Below are 19,636 nucleotides of genomic sequence, written 5' to 3' on the forward strand. Positions count from 1 at the left end.
GCTATCCAGTCCCTGTCCTTTCCCCAAACAAAAAAAGACCTCCGAGCATTCTTAGGACTTCTAGGGTATTATCGGCGGTTCGTGCCTAATTTCTCTCAGAGAGCCGCCGCCTTGACGGATCTCCTGAAGAAGACGAACCGCTCAGATGAGATGTTACGGAACCCCTCTCCCGAAGCATGGCATGCCTTCACAGACCTGAAAGATGCCTTGACCTCAAGCCATGTATTGGTACCCCCTGACTACTCCTTGCCCTTTATTCTACAAACAGATGCCTCCGAGCATGGGTTGGGGGCGGTACTGTCCCAGAAGGATGCCTTAGGGAATGAAAGACCCATCCTCTATGTGAGTCGCAAACTGTTTCCTCGAGAAAAACATTACGCGGTGGTGGAAAAGGAAGCCCTGGCCATAAAGTGGGCCATCGACAACCTGCGATACTACTTGGAGGGCAGAGACTTTGTCCTCTACACTGACCATGCCCCCTTGGAGTGGATGGCTCGGAACAAAGGCCAGAACGACCGGGTCCTCCGCTGGTTTCTCTCCCTTCAGCCATTCCATTTCAAAACACTACATCGAAAAGGGAGTGACCAGGGCAACGCCGATGTCCTTTCACGCTACCCTCATACCCCATCCTGTACAAGAAGGACAGCTAGGGGAAGGGTATGTGAGGCAGCGTCCCCGCCGCCCCAAAACGGAGGCCGCCCTCCCCCGCACCTACCTCCGTCCTTTCCACCGGGACTGCGAACGTGCAAGCCAAACCCCATGAGGCATACAGGAATCTACGGTCCAGCCATAACCAACGCATCCCCGCCCTTCTCTCTTCCCCAGGGACCAACCAGAACGACGAGCCCGGAGGAAGCATATCCCTCCGACCCCGGAAGTCCCGCCCTCGGGGCAGAGTCAGCACAGGATAAAACCAGGACACGAGAAGAGAACAGAGTCGGAGTATCGTGGCAGGAGACTCAGACTGGCGCTGGAGAAGGAGAACAGACGGGTGACGACGAGGAGTGGACGGAAGAGTGGTGGAGCCCACAGGAGGTGGCTGAAGAGTGGCCGTAACTCACTTGGAGAGTTACGGCAGACCGGGTGAGTGTCTTAAGCCTTCCCTAAACCCCACTCACTAGGAGTTCCTGTAAAGCCCTGTAAATACCCTTCTCTTTAGCAATCACGACCCCTCCACTGTAAATAAAAATATATAGCACACGCACTGTTTGAGTGACGATTGTTTACTTCTTCCTCGCACCTCCCACCCCGACACCCTTTCTATAACCCCCCCCTCCGTTCCTGCCTTCCCGTGCCTTCCTTTCCTCACGATCTCTCTTTTTCCCCCTGTTTATCACTGCTCGGGTGACGGTGTTCGGTATATAGCTTCGGAAACCAAGGATTAGACTAACGGTCCTTTTGTTTCTCCTCTCTTACCGCCCTCCGTGGACCTCCCCTACATCGGAGCTGTCGGTGGAGTATCCGAGACCCAGGACTACACCCAACCCGGAGTGGAGAGCGGATCTGGACACCCCCTTGTTTTCTTTGTTCTGTGACATTCCTTCTGCCTTCCTGTTAAATAAACCTACAGTATAGCCCACTATATACGGCCTCCTCGCCTGCTTTTCCCGCCCGCAGAACGCCCACCCTCACAGTAAGTTAGTCGTACACCTTCACCTCTTAGTTTAGATTCCCAGCGGTTTCCTGCTGTGTGTGTAAGTAAGCACTGACCTCGATTTCTTTATTAGTACGGCTCTGGTATACTTGCTCTCTTTCTAGAACGATAGACAATTGTATTTCCGGCTCTATCTACGCTCCCCTGCCTATTGTTTTTACTCGAGTGTGCGTTTAGCCCAATGTGTTATATTAGGACTGCCACACTGCTTTCACTCTACCCAGGGTTTTCCACCGATACGGCTCCGGAATGCATGCACGTTTTATACTAGCGTGATGGCCTATTTTATCTGCTGGCCACGTCTTCACTCTTTCCCTCCTATCGTTCTGACCCGTGGGGGGGGGTTTATCCCCCTGTATTGTATTAAGATCGCTTCTTCGTACCGGGTAAGGCCCTCATAACTTTTTAACCTGTTGCAAGTTTTTATATTGAAATCCAGCCTGTTCATGGGGTCACATTAGATCTAGGGTAGACATTAGCCCTACTAAGGGTCTGGTGTGTGTGTGTGTGTGTGTGTGTGTGTGTGTGTGTGTGTGTGTGTGTGCGTATTTTGTGTTTTCTTTTATTCTGCTTTTCACTAGCATTATTTTCTAAAGTGTTGATTTAGATTGAGCTGCTTTCCATGTGGGTTGTATGCCTTTGAAGTGTTATATACTTTGTTCAGTCCTTTGTATGCTTTTACAGGAGACCAAATTATCCTTGCTGTGTATGTACTCTTGTCTTTTATTCTTCCACGTCATGCAGATCAACGAGAAGTTATCCTATATCCGCACTATAGAAATGTGTTTAATTCTTCTCGTACAACTGAGCCATTGTTTGGTTACATTTACGGCTCTGGAGAAATTTCCTTGTGATCCATCTCCATTTCTTTGTATGCCAGCCATCTACACTTGTCATATTTGGGCTTTAATTTATCAATGCTAGGTATGTAATCATTACAACATCAGCCGTCTAGTGCTTTGATTCATGTTGGCTGCTAATTGGTCAGTTCATCTTACCCGCACACTCTTGATTAAGGGACTGGTTTGTCCACCTGCCTTAATAGCATCTGTACCTATTTGAAATACGATGTAAGTCTTTGTATGAGTACTTGCATGCATGTGATAAATGTATTTTTGGCTTTTTACTGGGCTATCTATCCATAATCACATTTATTTCTTGGTTTCCTTCTCAAGCCTATACACATGCTTGGGTGAGGTTTGTCAGTATGTGTCCCAGTCCTACTCCTATTTCTATGTTGGTTACGTTTGGTGTTAGAGCCCTATGGGTCTTAATGAATTATTTTTGGGTTTCAGAGTACACTAGTTATATTCAATTTTCAGTTTATGTTATTGTTAATTGAGCGTTATATTTCCATATTATCTACAGGTAGTATCTCTTCAAGGCTACCTTCTTGTTCTCTTTTATGTAATTTTATTTTTCTTTGTAGACTACCCATATCGAAAGAAAACACAAGGAAGATTTCTCTATCCAAAGAGTGTTTATTTTTGCATTTCTGTGTTAAGATTTCAATTCTGCAAATCCTAAATTAGAATAGATCTACTTTGTTAAAGCATAGTGTATACTCTTTTGCCCTCAGTTAGACTCGTTTTTTGTGCCTTTCTGCCCTCTGCATCACCACATCACCACTCAGCACCACCACATTATCACTCAGCACCACCACATTATCACTCAGCACCACCACAGCACCACTCAGCACCACCACAGCACCACCACATTATCACTCAGCACCACCACACTATCACTCAGCACCACCACATTATCACTCAGCACCACCACATTATCACTCAGCACCACCACAGCATCATTCAGCACCACCACAGCACCACTCAGCACCACCACATTATCACTCAGCACCACCGCATCACTCAGCACCACCACAATAACATTCAACACCACCACAGCAACACTCAGAAATCCACCCTCCAAATCCAAAAAACCAAACCACCAGCTATTATGTAAGTATTAATTAATTATAAAATTTATAAGCCATTGTGATTTGTAATATCAATAAATGTAAGTCAGGGAAATACTAAACATGTAGCTTTACTAATGCTATAGGTGTCACATGTGCAAATTTTATAACTATTGGCAATTAAAATAACAAAATTATTAATTTTGCTATTTGAAAAACCTAAACATAAGTTAAAAAATTATTACATTTACAAGACCAATAGCTCCAACTTTTCTAATGCGAGACCTATTGCATTTCCAATGCTTGTTTAACATTAGTTAAGGAATAGCTCTGTTACCTTAATCAAATCACATATAATCATAGGTGCAATGAGTTTGTTTAGAAGCATGGAACAAAAGTTATAAAACAAAGTCGCTACAACAGCATACATGCCTTTATTGAAAAATGTTCAACTTAGATTGACAATGAAGTGTTAGATTGGTTACAGTGGATAAAGACATGTTTGCTAAAATTTATAAACGTAATAGATGTAAATTAACCTCTTTCTTACGTTCAGCTACTAAAGATTGTTGGCCATCTTGAGCAACGACGTTTACACAATTGTATGCTTACTAGCACTGTCTCCGGATTTAATTTGATTAACATCAGGGCAGATAGAGTTAAAACTTTTTTTACTGCAGGAGAAATCTCATTCAGCCTCTCGTATGTATACATTGTTGGACAACTTACAACAGTCAATACTCCAATCTATCAAACATAAATGGGACCCCTTTGTAGAGACCAATGGAGATGATTTGGAAAATGTCCTCTCTATGTCTTCAGTCTTCAAATTATTGTGTAAAAGCAAAAATCTCATTGATGTCCATGCAAACAAGGTGCCATCTTCTACATAAATGTCTTTTGACATCTCATAAACTGTACAGATGTGGCCTATGAGAATATGGAATATGCTTGTATTGTAAAGAGGAGGAGGAACCCTATTGCACATGATAGCAGATTGCAGAATATGATTTTTAAACTCCTGGTACAATTTAGTGTCTGACGTGAATTAGATTTCTGAGGTTAACATAAACTTGGTTCTGCCAAGGTGTGCACTCAAATTTGCTACTATTGGGTATATTGATAAAGGTGTCTATAGAGTTGGCAATGTGTGCGTGGAAAGATTGTAAAAAACTATCACAACATACATGATGTGCTTGGATTACACTCTTGAAGGTGTGAATCCTTACCCAGCTCTGTAAGACTCCATTCACGTGTCAGAGGCTTAGAGGCCTGTGATCTAAAGGAATACACAAGCCTCCTCTGAAGTCTGTGAAAACAGTTATGTGAGAATGATTAAGACTTCATTTCGATGTCTGAGGGGAGTAATACCTCAACTAAAGAGTCTCCTTCCACATACCCAAGAGAAACCTCCGGGGAACATCCTTTACGACGCGGATGTTACCCCGCTCTACCATTACGACGCGTCTCCTACAACGCAAGTCATAACCACGACTTGCGCTGCAGGGCGCTAAAGGACAAGGAATAGTTCATTTACTATTCCAACACCTTCCCTACTATCCACGGGGACTGGTGTTGGAATAGTAAATTAAACTATTCCTAAATCCGCACCCTACAGCGCAAGTCGTGGTAACGACTTGCGTTGTAACGGTACGCGTGGTAATAGCCCACATCGTACCGTCATACATCCGAAACCTCCGCTCTGCCAACCTCGCCCTCACCAAAACCCAGCGCATCCGCAGAGCGGGCAAACGGGCCTACTACTACATCGCGGCAAAGACCTGGAACGAGCTTCCCGCTCAACATCGAACGTTCCCCAACTCTGCACACTTTCAGGAAGAGTTTCAAGACCTGGCTCTTTGGCTTAATAGGAGCTGTATGCCCCCCTTACCACCCTCCCCAGCTCCTTGAGACCCTCCCGGGTGAGATGCGGGCTTCACAAACCTCTGATTGAATGATTGATTGATTAATTGGGGGAATGATTGAAACTTAATGACATCTGCTCCTATTTGTAGTGGAGCGGATGAGGACTCCTAATCATGGACATCAGCCCACCAAAATGCAAGGATCATGAGTGACAGACCGTTTCCTTCAGGATATTCCTGGTAGTTATTGCAGGACTGAAACCGTGTGCCCTTCTTAACAGCCAGCTATTTGCTGGCATTGAAGCAGTAGTTGAAATATATGTGAAATAAAAAATAAAAAAGAAGCAGTAGTTGGGAGCAATGAGTAAAGTCTGTACAGAGTTAAGAGATCTCTGGAGCCCTGCTTAGTTTCTGTTTCTCGTGCTCCATGTATGGCGCAGGTTAGCAAGAACAGTGACAGCAAGTCGTGGGCAGCAGCTGCTATCCCTAAATGACGTCACTGGCTCCAATGAAGTCTGAAGCATGTGATGTGAGTTAAGGGGGGGGGGCTCTGCGTCGCTGCGTGCAGTGTGCACGCTGCGCCTAGAATGCTGACATGAAATTCCTCTTGTAAGGAGGGTGTGAGACTGTTTGTATCTGGTGTGTGGGGTGGGGTAGTGGGTGTTTTGTTACAGGGGATGGTAGGCCATCCTAATTTCCGGGGATGAGGGGGAAGAGAGGGCACCTAAAATATGTCCACAATGTGAGATATGTGAGGAGGAAGATGGCAGGCTTTTGTTTGGGAGCAATTATCATTTCTGAGCAAAAAAGATATAGGGGAAGGGTGATCGAGGCATAACATCCATTCATTGTCAGGAGTTGTCGGGGAGGGGGCGGGGCAGCTGAGCACCAGATTAAGCAACCTCGAGACACAACAGAGGCAGCTGCAGTCTCCTCCTCACCCCGGGTGTGGGTGGCGGTGTTCGTACCCTTCCCACAGACATTGCAAGGAAAAGCATATTTTGGTTAAAATACGCAGAAACTCGAACTTTAGATGTGTGTATGTGACAGGCCGCAGGGGCGGGGGGGGGGGGGGGGCGTTAGGGGCTGGGGGGTGCTGAGTCAATGAAAGAGCTAGGGGCAGGTAATGTGGGGATGACTAAGAGTCTGTTGATGTGCAAGAGGCTGGTAATGTCAGAATTACTGTGACTCCTTTGAAATGTGAGAGGCCATTAGCGGGGAGGGCAGTGCTGTCGGAGAAAGAAAGAGCACATTAAAAGCGTACAGGGGCATTGACGTGAAACTCCTTTGAAGCGCGTAGGAAAAGGAACGAGCCCCCCATTGAAGCTGTGGATGCTGTGTAGTGGTGGCTGTAACATCCCGAATGTGACGGCCTCATGAATTGCTGGCGTGCGTCGTGACTGAGCCGGGCCCACGCGCCCTCGTCCCACGCGCCCCCTCAGCCCGTGGCTCCTGTGCACGTGCCACTCCATGAAAGACCCTTCAGTGGCCGGGCCTGGCCTGGGCACCCAGCACAATCCTCTCTGTGTGCAGGGAAGGAGAACGACTTCTTTCACGACTAGGCCTCACCGGACACCCTCCGCTGCCCTCTGTCACCCTAGCAACGACAGGGAGCGCAGTTAGCCAGCAGTGCCCGCTCAATACCATCCACCATGGACAGGCCCGCCATCACATGGAAGGGGTGCTCAGTCAGCCGGCAGTGCTAAACATGACCCCTTCAACAGGGCAACAATGTGGCCACCACACAGAAGAACAGCTATGTTTTCTTTCTTTTTTTTAATGTATCGATTTGCATAAAAAATACATTGTGGAAGTTATGTAATACAAGTAATGTAATTTATAATAAAAAATGGCTAACCGAGTCGTAGTCTGAGATTACCACTAACTAGAATGTTGAATATGAAGTGATTACCCCGATGCTTGGAGTACAGTTCATAGTTAATGGATGCACCACTGAAGGTTTTACAACTGGTGTTTATTGGCCATGGTGGCCGGACTTTTCTGCACCTTTCTTGTTTCTTTCTGCAACTCTCATGTCTGTTTCATCACTTCTCTTGCTTCTTTCTGCACCTCTGTTGCTTCTTTCAGCCCTCCTCTGGCCTGTTTCTGCAACTCTCATGTTTCTTTCATCACTTCTCTTGCTTCTTTCTGCACCTCTGTTGCTTCTTTCTCCACCCCTGTTCCCTCTTTCTTCACCTCTCTTGCCGGTCTACCAGGGTCATATAGTTGTCATTGCTGAAATGTTTCACATTCATACAAGATTCTCCATTATCATTTGGTAACTCTTTTACTTGAAATATTGCATTTTAAAACCTAAAGACACAAAAACAAGATGTACACTTGTAAAACACGATAGACAGGTGTTCTCCAGTTTCACGTCCCTCTCATCTTCAAGCAGACAGTGGTGGTAACCTGAGTCGAAAGCAGCCTGCCTGGTCCTGTTAAAAGCTGCAAATCTCTCATCACACAAATAATACATTCCCTTCACTGTAGAGAGACGGTCCTGTGGCCTTACTGTTCTTGACTGAAGAGAGAGTCGTGACCTATGGAAGGCTCACACAGATGTCAGATGATGCAGATGGGTCTTCTGCACTCCTACTTGAAATGCTCATATGTAATAATTAAAGATGAAAACGAAATGAAAATTGAACTTATAAAGTGCACTATTAGCCTGAGGTGTCTAGACGCTATAACTCTGGAGATAGGGCGCATTTCAAGCTTGTTGAAGGAGATGGTCTTTTGTGACATTGAGGGTCCCTAAATTCGAGGACCGACTGAAAGAAACACGAAGAAGACTGAATTTGTAATTTTTAGAGTCTTCCGGGGAGAACAATTGCGGGAAATGTTGGTTTAGCAAACTGGAAATCTAATTAATTGAGCAACTGAATTTTAAACTTTTGGGGACGCGCTGGGGCAACGCTCAGTGGCTGCATTACAGGCTGCTTTATTTTGGACTATGTGTCTTTTGAGTACTGACTAGAACATGTCCTTGAGGGATTGACGCCCCCTACCCACAAGAATAGAATTTTCTGCCTAGAGGTTTTGGACAATTTCATACACGATTATTGCTCTGAGGAAGTCCTATGGTGTTTGGAACGAAACACGTAGGCTGTGTGTCTTTGGACATTTCATGTTTCTCTGCATAATATAATGAATTAATAACATACGAATAAAAAAAAAGAAGAATTGATAAAGACACTAATTGCTTTGGTCTTTTTGAGAAAAAATTGTGTTGTCTCACATGATAACAAGATATTCTTATTCGTGAATGCAGGATATGTGCCTAATTTTCTAAGTGTGTGGGACTCTTCTGATAACTTCATTGGTTACTGTACTCCTCTACCTCTGGAAATATGTAATTCCGCAATCTAACATAAGTTTGATAATGCTATTAACTTAATGTAACTGTTAAAAAGACATGTTTTAAGAGCTTTCCGGAAGGCAAGCAGGTCAGTTTTTTCTTTAAGATGAAGAGGCATTGAGTTCCAAAGCCTGGCAGTGCAAGTTATAAAGCTCCCGTTCAACAGTTAGATCTTTTACATTTGAAAACGCGTAGGTTGTGAGCTGATGATGATCTAAGTGATCTGCTGGGAACATACCATTGAAAGCAATGTTTTAGATACTGTGGTCGTACGTTATGCACCGCCTTACAGGCAGTGCAGAGGGCCTTAAAGTCTTTGCATTTTTTACTGGGACGCCACTGCAAATGAACCAGGCCTTGAGAGATGGATTGGAATTTGGGGGTTCCCAGAAGGAGTCAACATGTTCGACTTGTTGGTGTATGTTTGATGAATGCAAATGCTAAAAATGGGACTGATACAATTTTCTAACAACTAAACATCTGCTTCCTGCAGAGTATTGCTGGTATTGAGTACAACAAGCATTGACAAAGCCAATAGGTTGCGCCTATGCGAGAGCTATTGGATTTGCCTGTGTCTTTTAGCTATGCAGTAGGCAGCGTGGAGTGGAGTAGAGTGGAATGGAGTGGAGTGGCATGACATAGAGTGGTGTGGAGTGGCACAGAGTGGAGTAGAGTGGCTTGGAGTGGCACAGGGTTGCTTGGAGTGACATAGAGTGGCAGAGAGTAGAGTTGAGTTGCGTAGAGTAGAGGTGTGTACAATAGAGTGTTGCAAAGTGCAGTGGCGTAGAGTGGAGTGCCATAGAGTAGAGTGGAGTAGAGTAGTGCAGAGTGCAATATCATAGAGTGGACTGGCATACAGTAGTGATTAGATTAGAGTGGTGTAGAGTGGAGTGGCATGGAGTGGAATGTCATGGTGTAGAGTAGTGTGTTCTGCAGTGGCATAGAGTGAAGATCAGGCGTAGAGTGGAGGCGAGTAGAGCGGTGTAGAGTGGTGTAGAGTAGAGTGGCTTTTCAAGGAGTGGAATGCTATAGTGTGGCATAGAGCGGTACTGTGTGGAGTGGCATAGAGTAGAGTGTCATAGAGTGGTGTGGAGTAGAGTGGCGTAGAGTGGACTGGTGTAAGGTGCAGTGGCATAGAGTCCAGGGGATGGAGTGGTGCAGAGTAGAGTGGCGTATAGTGCACTGGGGTAAAGTGGTGCAGAGTAAGTAGAGTGGCATAGAGTGGATTGGTATAGATTAGAGTGGTATACAGTGCAGTGGCATAGATTAGAGTAGTGTAAAGTAGAGTAGAGTGGCGTAGAGTGCAGTGGCACAGAGGAGAGCGCAATTTTGTAGAGTGCAGGGGTGTAGAGTGGAGTAGAGTAGAGTGGCATAGAGTAAAGTGGTGTAGAGAAGAGTGGAGTCGGGTAGAGTGCAGAGGCATAGAGCGCAGTAGTGCAGAGTAGAGTAGAGTGGCGTAGAGTGCAGTGGTGCAGAGTACAGTACAGTGGCGTAGAGTGGTGCAGGGTAGAGTAAAGTGGCATACGGTAGAACGGTTAAGAGTAGAGTCGAGGGGTATAGAGTGGTGCAGAGTAGAGTGCAGTGGCATAAAGTGCAGTGGCGTAGAGTAGTTCAGAGTAGAGTGGCATAGAGTTTAGTGGCACAGAGTAGAGTGGTGCAGAATAGAGTGCAGTGACGTAGAGTAGTGCAGAGTGCAGTGCCATAGAGTAGAGTGGTGTAGAGCAGTGGCATAGAGTGCAGTGGCATAGATTGTAATGTCGTACGGTGCAGTGGGGTAGTGTGTAGAGGTGTAGAGTGCCGTGTGATAGCGTGCAGTGGCATAGAGTAGAGTGGTGCAGAGGACTGTGTTGTGGAGTGCAGTGGCATAAAGGGGCATGAAGTGGTGCAGAGAAGAGTTGCATAGAGTAGAGTGTTGTACAGTACAGTGGAATAAAGTTCAATGGTGTAGAGTGTAGTGGGGTAGAGTGGTGCAGAGTAGAGTTCAGAGAGGCTGTGTGCAGTGGCCTAGAGTGCCGTGGCGTGGAGTGGTGCAGAAGTGAGGAAAGTGGCATAAAGTGCAGTTGCATAGAGTGATGTAGAGTGGTGTAGAGTGGACTGGTGTAGGGTGCAGTGGCATAGAGTGGTGCAGAGTAGAGTGGCGTATAGTGCACTGGAGTAAAGTGGGGCAGAGTAAGTAGAGTGGCGTAGAGTGCATTAGTATAGAGTAGAGTGGTATATAGTGAATATAGCATAGATTAGGGTAGTGCAAAGTAGAGTAGAGTGACGTAAAGTGCGTTGGCACAGAGCAGAGTGCAATTTTGTAGAGTGCAGGGGTGTAGTGTAGAGTGGCATACAGCAGAGTAGCATAGAGTAAAGTGGTGTAGAGTAGAGTTCCATAGATCGGAGTCCGGTAGAGTGCAGATGCATAGAGTGCAGTAATGCAAAGTAGAGTGGCGCAGAGTGCAGTGGTGCAGAGTAGAGGGCAGTGGGATAAAGGGCAGTGGCGTACAGTGGTTCAGTAGAGTGGCATAGAGTGCAGTGGCTCAGAGTATAGTGGTGCAGAGATATAGAATGGTGCAGTGGTGCAGAGTGCAGTGCCATAGAGTAGAGTGGTGTAGAGTGCAGTGGCATAGAGTGCCGTAAAGTGCAGTGGTATAGTGTGCAGTGGCATAGAGTGCAGTAGCTTAGAGTAGAGTGTAATTGTGTACAGTGCAGAGGCGTAGAGTGCAGTGGCATTGAGTGCAGTAGCGTAGAGTAGAGTGTGATGGTGTACAGTGCAGAGGCGTAGAGCGCAGTGGCATTGTGTTCAATGGCACAGAGTAGGCATAAATTGGCATGAAGTGGTGCAGAACAGGTCATTGTTCAGAGCTGGCCCCTCATTTAAGACAATCCCACAAAATGTTGCCTCATGAAATCCTGTAGCAATATGAGAATGGTCTTATCCCTGAATGCTCCACGCACCCAACTGTCAGTTGCAACCCTCCTTGAGCTGGAAATCAATATGAGGTATTTTAAAGCTTGGCACCGTCCACCTAGGCGATTCCTGTATCTTCGACCACTGCACCGAGTGAAATAACCCTCTTTGTACCCTCATGTCTCTTTCATCTTAGTGTAACCCCTGTGAGTGTAACAATTCCATTGAATGCAAGTGTGGTATTGGTGTTCAGTCCGAACCACCTTTACTGCAGTAGTGGACTCTTCATCAGATAGGAGTTGCATGTCTCTGTCTACAATTTTTTGTCGGTATGACTAACGTTTTAGGGCCCGATTCACAGAACTAACTTAAGACAAAATCCTAAACTTACTACCATTTGGGTATTCACAGAAGGCACTTACTCATTTTGGTATTCACAGAAGGCACTTACTCATTTTGGTATTCACAGAAGTTAGGAGTCCTAACTTTAGGACTCCTAAATGCCTTCTGTGAATACCGAAAGTCTTAAAGTTAGGATTTTTCACATAAGGCGTTTAGGAGTCCTAAAGTTAGGACTCCTAACTTCTGTGAATACCGAAATGAGTAAATGCCTTCTGTGAATACCGAAATGAGTAAGTGCCTTCTGTGAATACCGAAATGAGTAAATGCCTTCTGTGAATACCAAAATGGTAGTAAGTTTAGGATTTTGTCTTAAGTTAGTTCTGTGAATCAGGCACCTAGTGTCTGCTCTTGTGCAGAAGTTGAATAGCACCATACAAATGATGTCATCAACAGAATGCTCTTGTAGACTTGAAGAGAATGAGAGGCAGTTGGGAGTAGGAAGCGGAAGAGACAGGAGGCAAGAGGTAGAAAAGGCGCTGAGGCCAAGATCCACAGATTTTGAATGCATCCTGAAATAAGCCTTCATACAGCTACCTTCTAGGGTAACGTATATTTGTGAGTCACCTGGGGATTCTCTCAGAGTTACCCTGGAAGACGTCAAACGTTCCTGAACCCGTCGGCGTATTTTAGTGAACCAACCTCCTTGGTTGGCAGGAGAGCTGCATTTGAAAGGGAGACCCTGAAATAACTACAATTTCAGGAAGACTGTCAGGATTCCGCCTACTGAGCAGGAATGTAACTCAGTTATTGTCTTGTATTGCCTACAGTAATCTCAAGGAATTAATAGCAGTGGCTGAAAGAGTTAAGAGAAATGGAAGCAAGGACTCCAGTAGGCCTTTTGTGAATACATTCACTTGTAGATTCACCACAGTAACTGGAAAGTAACTATGGTTTAACAGTGAAGACGTTTAAATGACCAAGTTCAGGGAAAGGAAACATTTTATTGCAAAATCCTGTAGTTAGAATAAACTCAAAAAATGGTGTAGACATTTTTCGAGCTTGAGAGGCCAAGTGCTAACTCTGTTAAAGTAGCACATAAGAGGATGGCATGGGAAGAGGTAAACACATTTGGCCCAGCAGAGTCTTTGACCAGTGTTTATAGTATTAATAAAATGAAAGCCTAGATCTCCCCTTCTTTTGATCAGTATGATCACCTTATGACAGGACCACCACTCTTCTGGAGATGGCTACCAATTATGTCAGGGATAGTGACCCAAATGGCCCACACAATGGTAAGAATGCCATTTTATTGCCGGGCGTGGCAACCTTATGACAGAAACACCATTATGCCTGAGATCACCATCTTTCTGAAAGCCGAGGGAGACTGCCTGAGACCTTCATCATCCTTTCAACATCAGCAGTCACAAATGCTCACACACCACATACCCACACAAGGCAATGATGATGTCACACCCTTATGTGCATGCATATATGTTCACATTTATGCACACATGCTTCCCATTTTTACATACTTTGCTTGCTTCAACTTCACAAGAAAGCACCAATATGTGGTTGTCAGAAGACCCAGCAGAGTGTCAGGGGCTTGTGCTTATCCATATAGCATGCCACTAGATAGCCCTTTGTGCAGGTGCTGTAGGCTACAGTTGTCTCCCACCTGAGCCCTTTTGTCATGTCTGTCCCTGGAGGAATAAGATGAGATCTTGGTGGGCGGCTTTTGTTCGCCATGGGCTTCGATGAGGACAGTGACTGTCTATCAGTTACAGTTTCAAGTTCCCCTCCATATTCCGGGTGACTTTTCATTTGGATTTTAAGGTAGCTGAGGACTGGGCTGGGGTTGAATATTTAAAGGTGCCAAAGGGGTAGAAGGTCTAGAATTTTGAGTGTAGGATTTCAGGGGCAATGTCTGTGTCAGGAGGCAAAGTCAGTGTATGTGGGTTGATGGGTTTGGAGCAGATTTTTTTCTGGTTAGTAGAGTGGAGCAGGGGGTTAGAGAGCTGGAAGTGGGGCAGTGACTGCCCTCTAAGTGAAGGTGTGCTTTGACAGAGAGCATGTGACATAAGAAGGCTGTGTATACAGCTATTTATGAGGAGGGAGTTTGTAGCCTAGGATCTCCTCCTGATGGTTTTTGGTCTTGAGTGTGAAGTTACAAAGTATAAAGAGTGCAGTATTGGTGACCATGTACTTTAGAAGGATGCTACCTTCTATTATGAAAGTGTATATTGAAGTGGAGGAGAACACTGTTGAGTTAAACGTGGCGGTGGAAGATGAAGGTTGGCACTCGCACGATGACCGCGTGTTTGGGTGCAATCATCCAAGCAGATGGGGTGAGGTACTTATATGTCAGTTAGTGCGCAGTAGAAGCTCACTCTATCACGGTTAGCAGTGTGGCCTGCATCACTGAGACCTGGTCTTCAATTGTACCATCCCTGACCTCTCATCCCTCTTTTTTCCTCGACCTCTGCCCTTTGGCCCTCCTTTACATCTGCCCATTGGACTTCCTTGACCTCTGTGCCCTAGACTTCTTTGAACCCTCATCCTTGAGACTCGCTTGACCTGTTGCCTCTCCACCCCCCCCTCAGATCTGGACCGCCTTCTGTCTGACCTGCACGCCTTCCTGCTGGTGTTGGACCAGGAGAAGCTGAGTTTGGAGGCACGGATGAAGAAGGAAAGCATGGCTGAGCTTCTCGCCCAGTTACAGGATACCCCAGGTACGCGCCAGGTGTCAGGCCTTTTCGCTGATTGGTGAAGTGGGAGGGATCTTTCAGCAGGAGGAAAATGTGAGCGAAAAAGGGGGTTTAAATGTGAGTGGAAAGGCGGGGTTTAACTGGGTGCATCTCTGCACCACCTAAAACCTGTAATTGTGTGGGTAGAAATTCAGCAGAACACTTGCAGAATTACCACTCCGTACTACTCGAAATGAGGGCTTATAGGGCTAGACCTTTAACTAACCACCAACTTATTTGAGTACGTGGAGATGAGGGATGCATGATGTACTACAAACCTCAATAGGATGTGTTGCTCCTGTTAGTGTCTTCAGATTCATTGATGGTACTCCAGTGGCAGTTGGTGACCCCCAAAAATGGTGAGTTGATAAAACAATAAAAAAACATACAAATAAACATAAACATTCAAAAATGAAAAAAAAGTTTACCTTACCTTAGCCTGCAGCACGTCCTTGGTGTTCTCCAGTCCCCGGCTCCTCTGAACGTGAGGTCCCACAGCTCCCACAGGTCCTTATCCCATCCAGACACTTCTCTCATGCTGCATGAGTGAAGCTTCTGGATTGGCTGGAGCAGTGCAGCAGAGCAAAGAAGGCCTGTGCTTGCTCTCCAACCCTGTTGGAGAGTTTGATTTGCGCATGTCGTTTTGGCCGTTACACAGGCGCCAGGTTATAAGGGATCCTGAAGCCTAGGCCCCACAAATAACTTATGCGACGGAGTCCCAGTGACCAGTCAGGACCAGTGATTAATTTGTAAAAGGATAAGTGCTGGGGCTCCTGTCGGGAGGCCACTGCAGCTTGTACCTCACATAACCCATGGCAGCAGCCAATGACAGTACATACACAACTACTAACCTTTACACTCCTACAAGTGAGACAAGTCAGACTATTCCTGGCCCCCAAAGCCAGAAGAATGGCTTGGGAAGCAGGTATTAGTCATTGCTAATGTAAATTGAACAAATGAACCGCTGTTGTTGTGTTCGTACCTAAATTATCATGACAGCGCCACCATGTGGTAAACTGTCATAGCCCCGGTGCTGGCAGTAATGTGGCGGTGCGGAGCACCGGAAAGCACTGGCTCAAATTAAGCTCTGGTCAGGACCTTTCGTACTGTTTATCCTGGTCAGACCTGGCTGAGTGACAAAGCACTGGGAGCAAAGGAAGGGATGAGGGAACAGCTCCTGCTGGTTGCACTGCACAGTGTCGGTTTTCTATAAACCTGGTGTTAAGAGTAAGTAGCATATCTAAAGGGTGCTGCAGGGAGGTGTAGATACACATAAAGCTGCATTTACAAGCTGCTTCTCACTTTAGAGAGCGTTATTACTAAAACATTACCCCATTACAGGTAGAACATTTGTACTACACATTAAGAAACAAACCGTTTCAATTTCCCAACTATATTTTCCGCCCCTTTAAAATCTTGTCATTTGGAATCATTTATTAGGTAAAATACCCCTAAATATATGTGTAAGTTGCATGTGATTTACAAGTTACAATACATTTAGATATTCTTTCCACACGTTTATTTGTGATATTAGTTATATTTTGTATAACTCTTGTTCAGTTAAGAGGCTGTTCCAAGTTACTAATCAAAACATAACGTGATCCAAAACCTCTGAGATCCGAGAATGTAAAACTGTACTTGTGTCCCATGGCATCCTTTCCATAATGTATCATAAATAAGTACATTTGACATATTATTATTTATCTGGAGTTTTATATAGCGCGAACTAGACCCGAAGGTATCCGAGCACTTCACATGAGCACCAGTGAGGTTAGAGACGGACACATTCATTCTTTTGTTGTTAGGCATGGGGAGATTACGTGATTTGCCCAGAATCACAGAATGTTGAGAGTCCCTGCTGAGACTCAAACCCGGCTCCCTAGCTCCGAGGCGAACCGCACTAGCCGTTAGGCCACATTCTCTTCCCATGGCACCACTGACAATAACCTGTTGAGTTTCGAATGTCAAGTGTGTCAGCAGTGCTGGACTTCCTAAAGCATATTTTGTATTCCTTTCTACTTTAGTGCATGTCAGACATTGTTGAATGATTATAGATGCATGCTTTATGTTTTTTAAATGTATGCTATTATTGCCTCGAACATTTGCTGGTTGGCAATGACAGATAGATGAATATAAACATGGAAAAACAACATTGTAGATCATATATTTTATTTGACTGCATTGTGATGTGTGTGTTAGTTTTAACTGCAAAGGAAGTATGCTATGGTTGCGCAGACCTTTCAATGAAGAAGTTACATTTCTGTCTTTATTAATTAGATCATCACTTATTTTCTGAGACTTATTTCCTGCCTTCTTGTATTAAGTTGGTGTAGTTTGAGAGCTACTTCTGGTTGGGTGGCACTATACAAAATTATTAAACAATTGACTTATCAGAAATAAGGCTTCAAGTCTGAGACAAATGTTGGTTCACTGCTCCTTTCCTTAAACCATTGGGCACCTGAATGCAGGCATCCAGCGAGCTACATGTGGCATTTAGGTTTCATAAACCCGCCCATATTACTGGGCACTTGGCCCCACCAATATTTGGTGAACCTGGATCTTGGGCCAAAAGTGAGCATAATCATTCTCCTCACTGTCCCACCTATTGGGGCAGACCTCTTCTGCATGGCTTTGTCAATTTTTTCCACCCTGTCTGCACTATTGTTTCAATCACACCTTTATCTTTCCTCGCCACCAACCTGTAAGCTATTAGGTGCTCGCCTTCTGAATGAAAAACATAGCCATAGCCAATCACAAAGCTGCAATGCAATGTTGTGATTGGTCTGAGCACCGTGGTTTGGCGCTCAGCCAGGGAAGGGGAGCCTGGACATGTTCTCCACGCAGGCTGTAATGCAGCCTGCATGGAGAACATGCAAAGTGCACATGAATGTTTGCCTGCGCATGAATGTTTGGCCAGCCCGAGAGGGCTGGTCAAACATTCATGCGCACTTATATAGTGCTCATCACTCCTCACCCTGCTCTGAGAGCAGAGCACAACCGCCCGCCAAGATGCCGCAGCAGGAACAAATAAAATGATAGGAAGGTGAGTTATCATTTTATTTTTCCTTTTTGTACACTGCGAAAAGAAGTGGGCGACGCTGCTCCACCTTAACGGAGGAGCCGCCACTGTTAAGGAGGCTGCCTACCTGCTCTCCTCTAGGAACATTTGACCAATGTCTTGCACCTGTAGACGTTTCCTTTACTTATGTGAGGGATATTCATGTCTGTGAGTGTGGGTGTGCTTGGTTTGTATATGACATGGAAACCATGTGAAGGACAGAGAGTGCCCATTTGAGACACAAGATGGGTGGCTTCTTGCCGGCTGTCCTTTGCCTATAATAGGTGTCCCAGTCTGCCTGTCATTGGGTTAGGCTTCCCTCTTCCCAATCTGTTCTTTGTTGCCGCCGGTGGTCTAACAATTCAACCTTTGCTGCTTGACCAGTTTGGCTACAATATACAAAATTATCTTCCCCTGTACAAACTGGCCAAACCTATGACTCTTACTTTAGGAAGGCAACGGAAAAAAGGACAAAAACCATGATCCACTTGGAAGTGGATTTTGAACATCAAATACAGCGAAACTTTGGTTGATATATATATATATTTTTTGCTCATGCATCCAAAGTTGAGGTAATACTTGTCCGACTGCTTTGGGACAGCAATTTGTTCTTTGTCTGGACATTGACCAGAATATGCAAATTAGTCTAGCGCATACATTTACTGGTGGCTACTCTGCTGAAAATTCAGAGATGAGCCCTGGACCCTCGAAGAACATTGCTAGTGTGACTAAGCAGAAGAAGAGGACGTCGAACTGAAAGAACATCTTGCACAAGGTCCAACTAACTGAAGTTTTGCAACAAGGTCACTTTGAAGGAGTGAGTTGACTAGAAGTCATAAGATCATTTTCGCCCAACTAGACAGATAACTGTCTGTTTCATTCACAAAAATAATAAGGCAAGTTTCAGTTCAGTACTTGAAGGTCCTATGACGTTTTTTCTCCTTCATTTTCGAAAATAAAATATGCACTTTTAATGGCTTCTTTATAGTATTGATATATGCACATTGAGCACTTTTATTAAGAGGAACACGTTTCGATTATTTGATTGTAAGAATCCTAAACATTGAAGATGCTAGTCTCTCATCTGTGATCAGAACTCATGAAGGAGGCATGGGTGGATGAAGCTATCTTCTCTTACTTTGCCGCTGTGTTGTCCTAGTATATGTATCTGGGAGTAGCAGCTGAGTTGCGTACCGTGTTTTAAACACTCCAGAGAGTATCAGGTTGACAGATTCAGCAAAGAGAACTGTTAATCTTTGCATCATTTTGAACATGTTATGAAGTTAAAAATGTTTCTGGGCTGATCTGTCCCCTCTTAGGGCTCGATTCTGATGCGGTTTGGAAAGCTTACTGACCAAATGGTTTGGGAATGGCTTCCAACTGAATCGGATCGGGAGAGTCCAACCGAACGAGCACAATGCATCCGGTTGCTTCCAGATACGTTTTGGTTGGGCTCCCATTGACTTCAATAGGAGCCTGTATTCCTAACGCATCGTAATCCGGCCCTAGGTGGGAATGCTTTCCTAACCGCATTGTAATCGGGCCCTCGGTTGGAAAGAATCGTTCCCGATCTGATTTGGGTGTAGCAAATGCCATTAGGAGGACTTCCTAACCGCATCAGAATTAGGCCCTTAGTGTTTTTTGACCCACTCCTTTCCTTTACATGTGCTGTTTATTGTTCGTACCATACCTTTATGACCTATTAAGATTATATACTGCTTTGGAAGAATAATCACAAGGTTTTGCTGTATAGGCCATTACAAAAATATTTGTGTAATATTGAAATGCAGAATGGTATGTGTGT

General features: G+C 45.0%; 1 protein-coding gene across 1 annotated transcript in view; it reads left to right on the plus strand.

Annotated features, from left to right (window-relative positions):
- The window catches only part of LOC147683184 (actin filament-associated protein 1-like 2), a 278,687-nt gene that overhangs the window by 48,890 nt on the left and 210,161 nt on the right, over nucleotides 1-19,636 (plus strand). Inside the window, exon 2 of the mRNA XM_086944799.1 lies at nucleotides 14,631-14,759. Within this exon, the coding sequence (XP_086800925.1) occupies nucleotides 14,631-14,759 (129 nt within the window). The remainder of the gene's footprint in view (nucleotides 1-14,630; nucleotides 14,760-19,636) is intronic.

Source organism: Lissotriton vulgaris, chromosome 11 (genome assembly GCF_964263255.1).
Source record: "Lissotriton vulgaris chromosome 11, aLisVul1.2, whole genome shotgun sequence".
Classification (NCBI taxonomy): Eukaryota; Metazoa; Chordata; class Amphibia; order Caudata; family Salamandridae; genus Lissotriton; species Lissotriton vulgaris.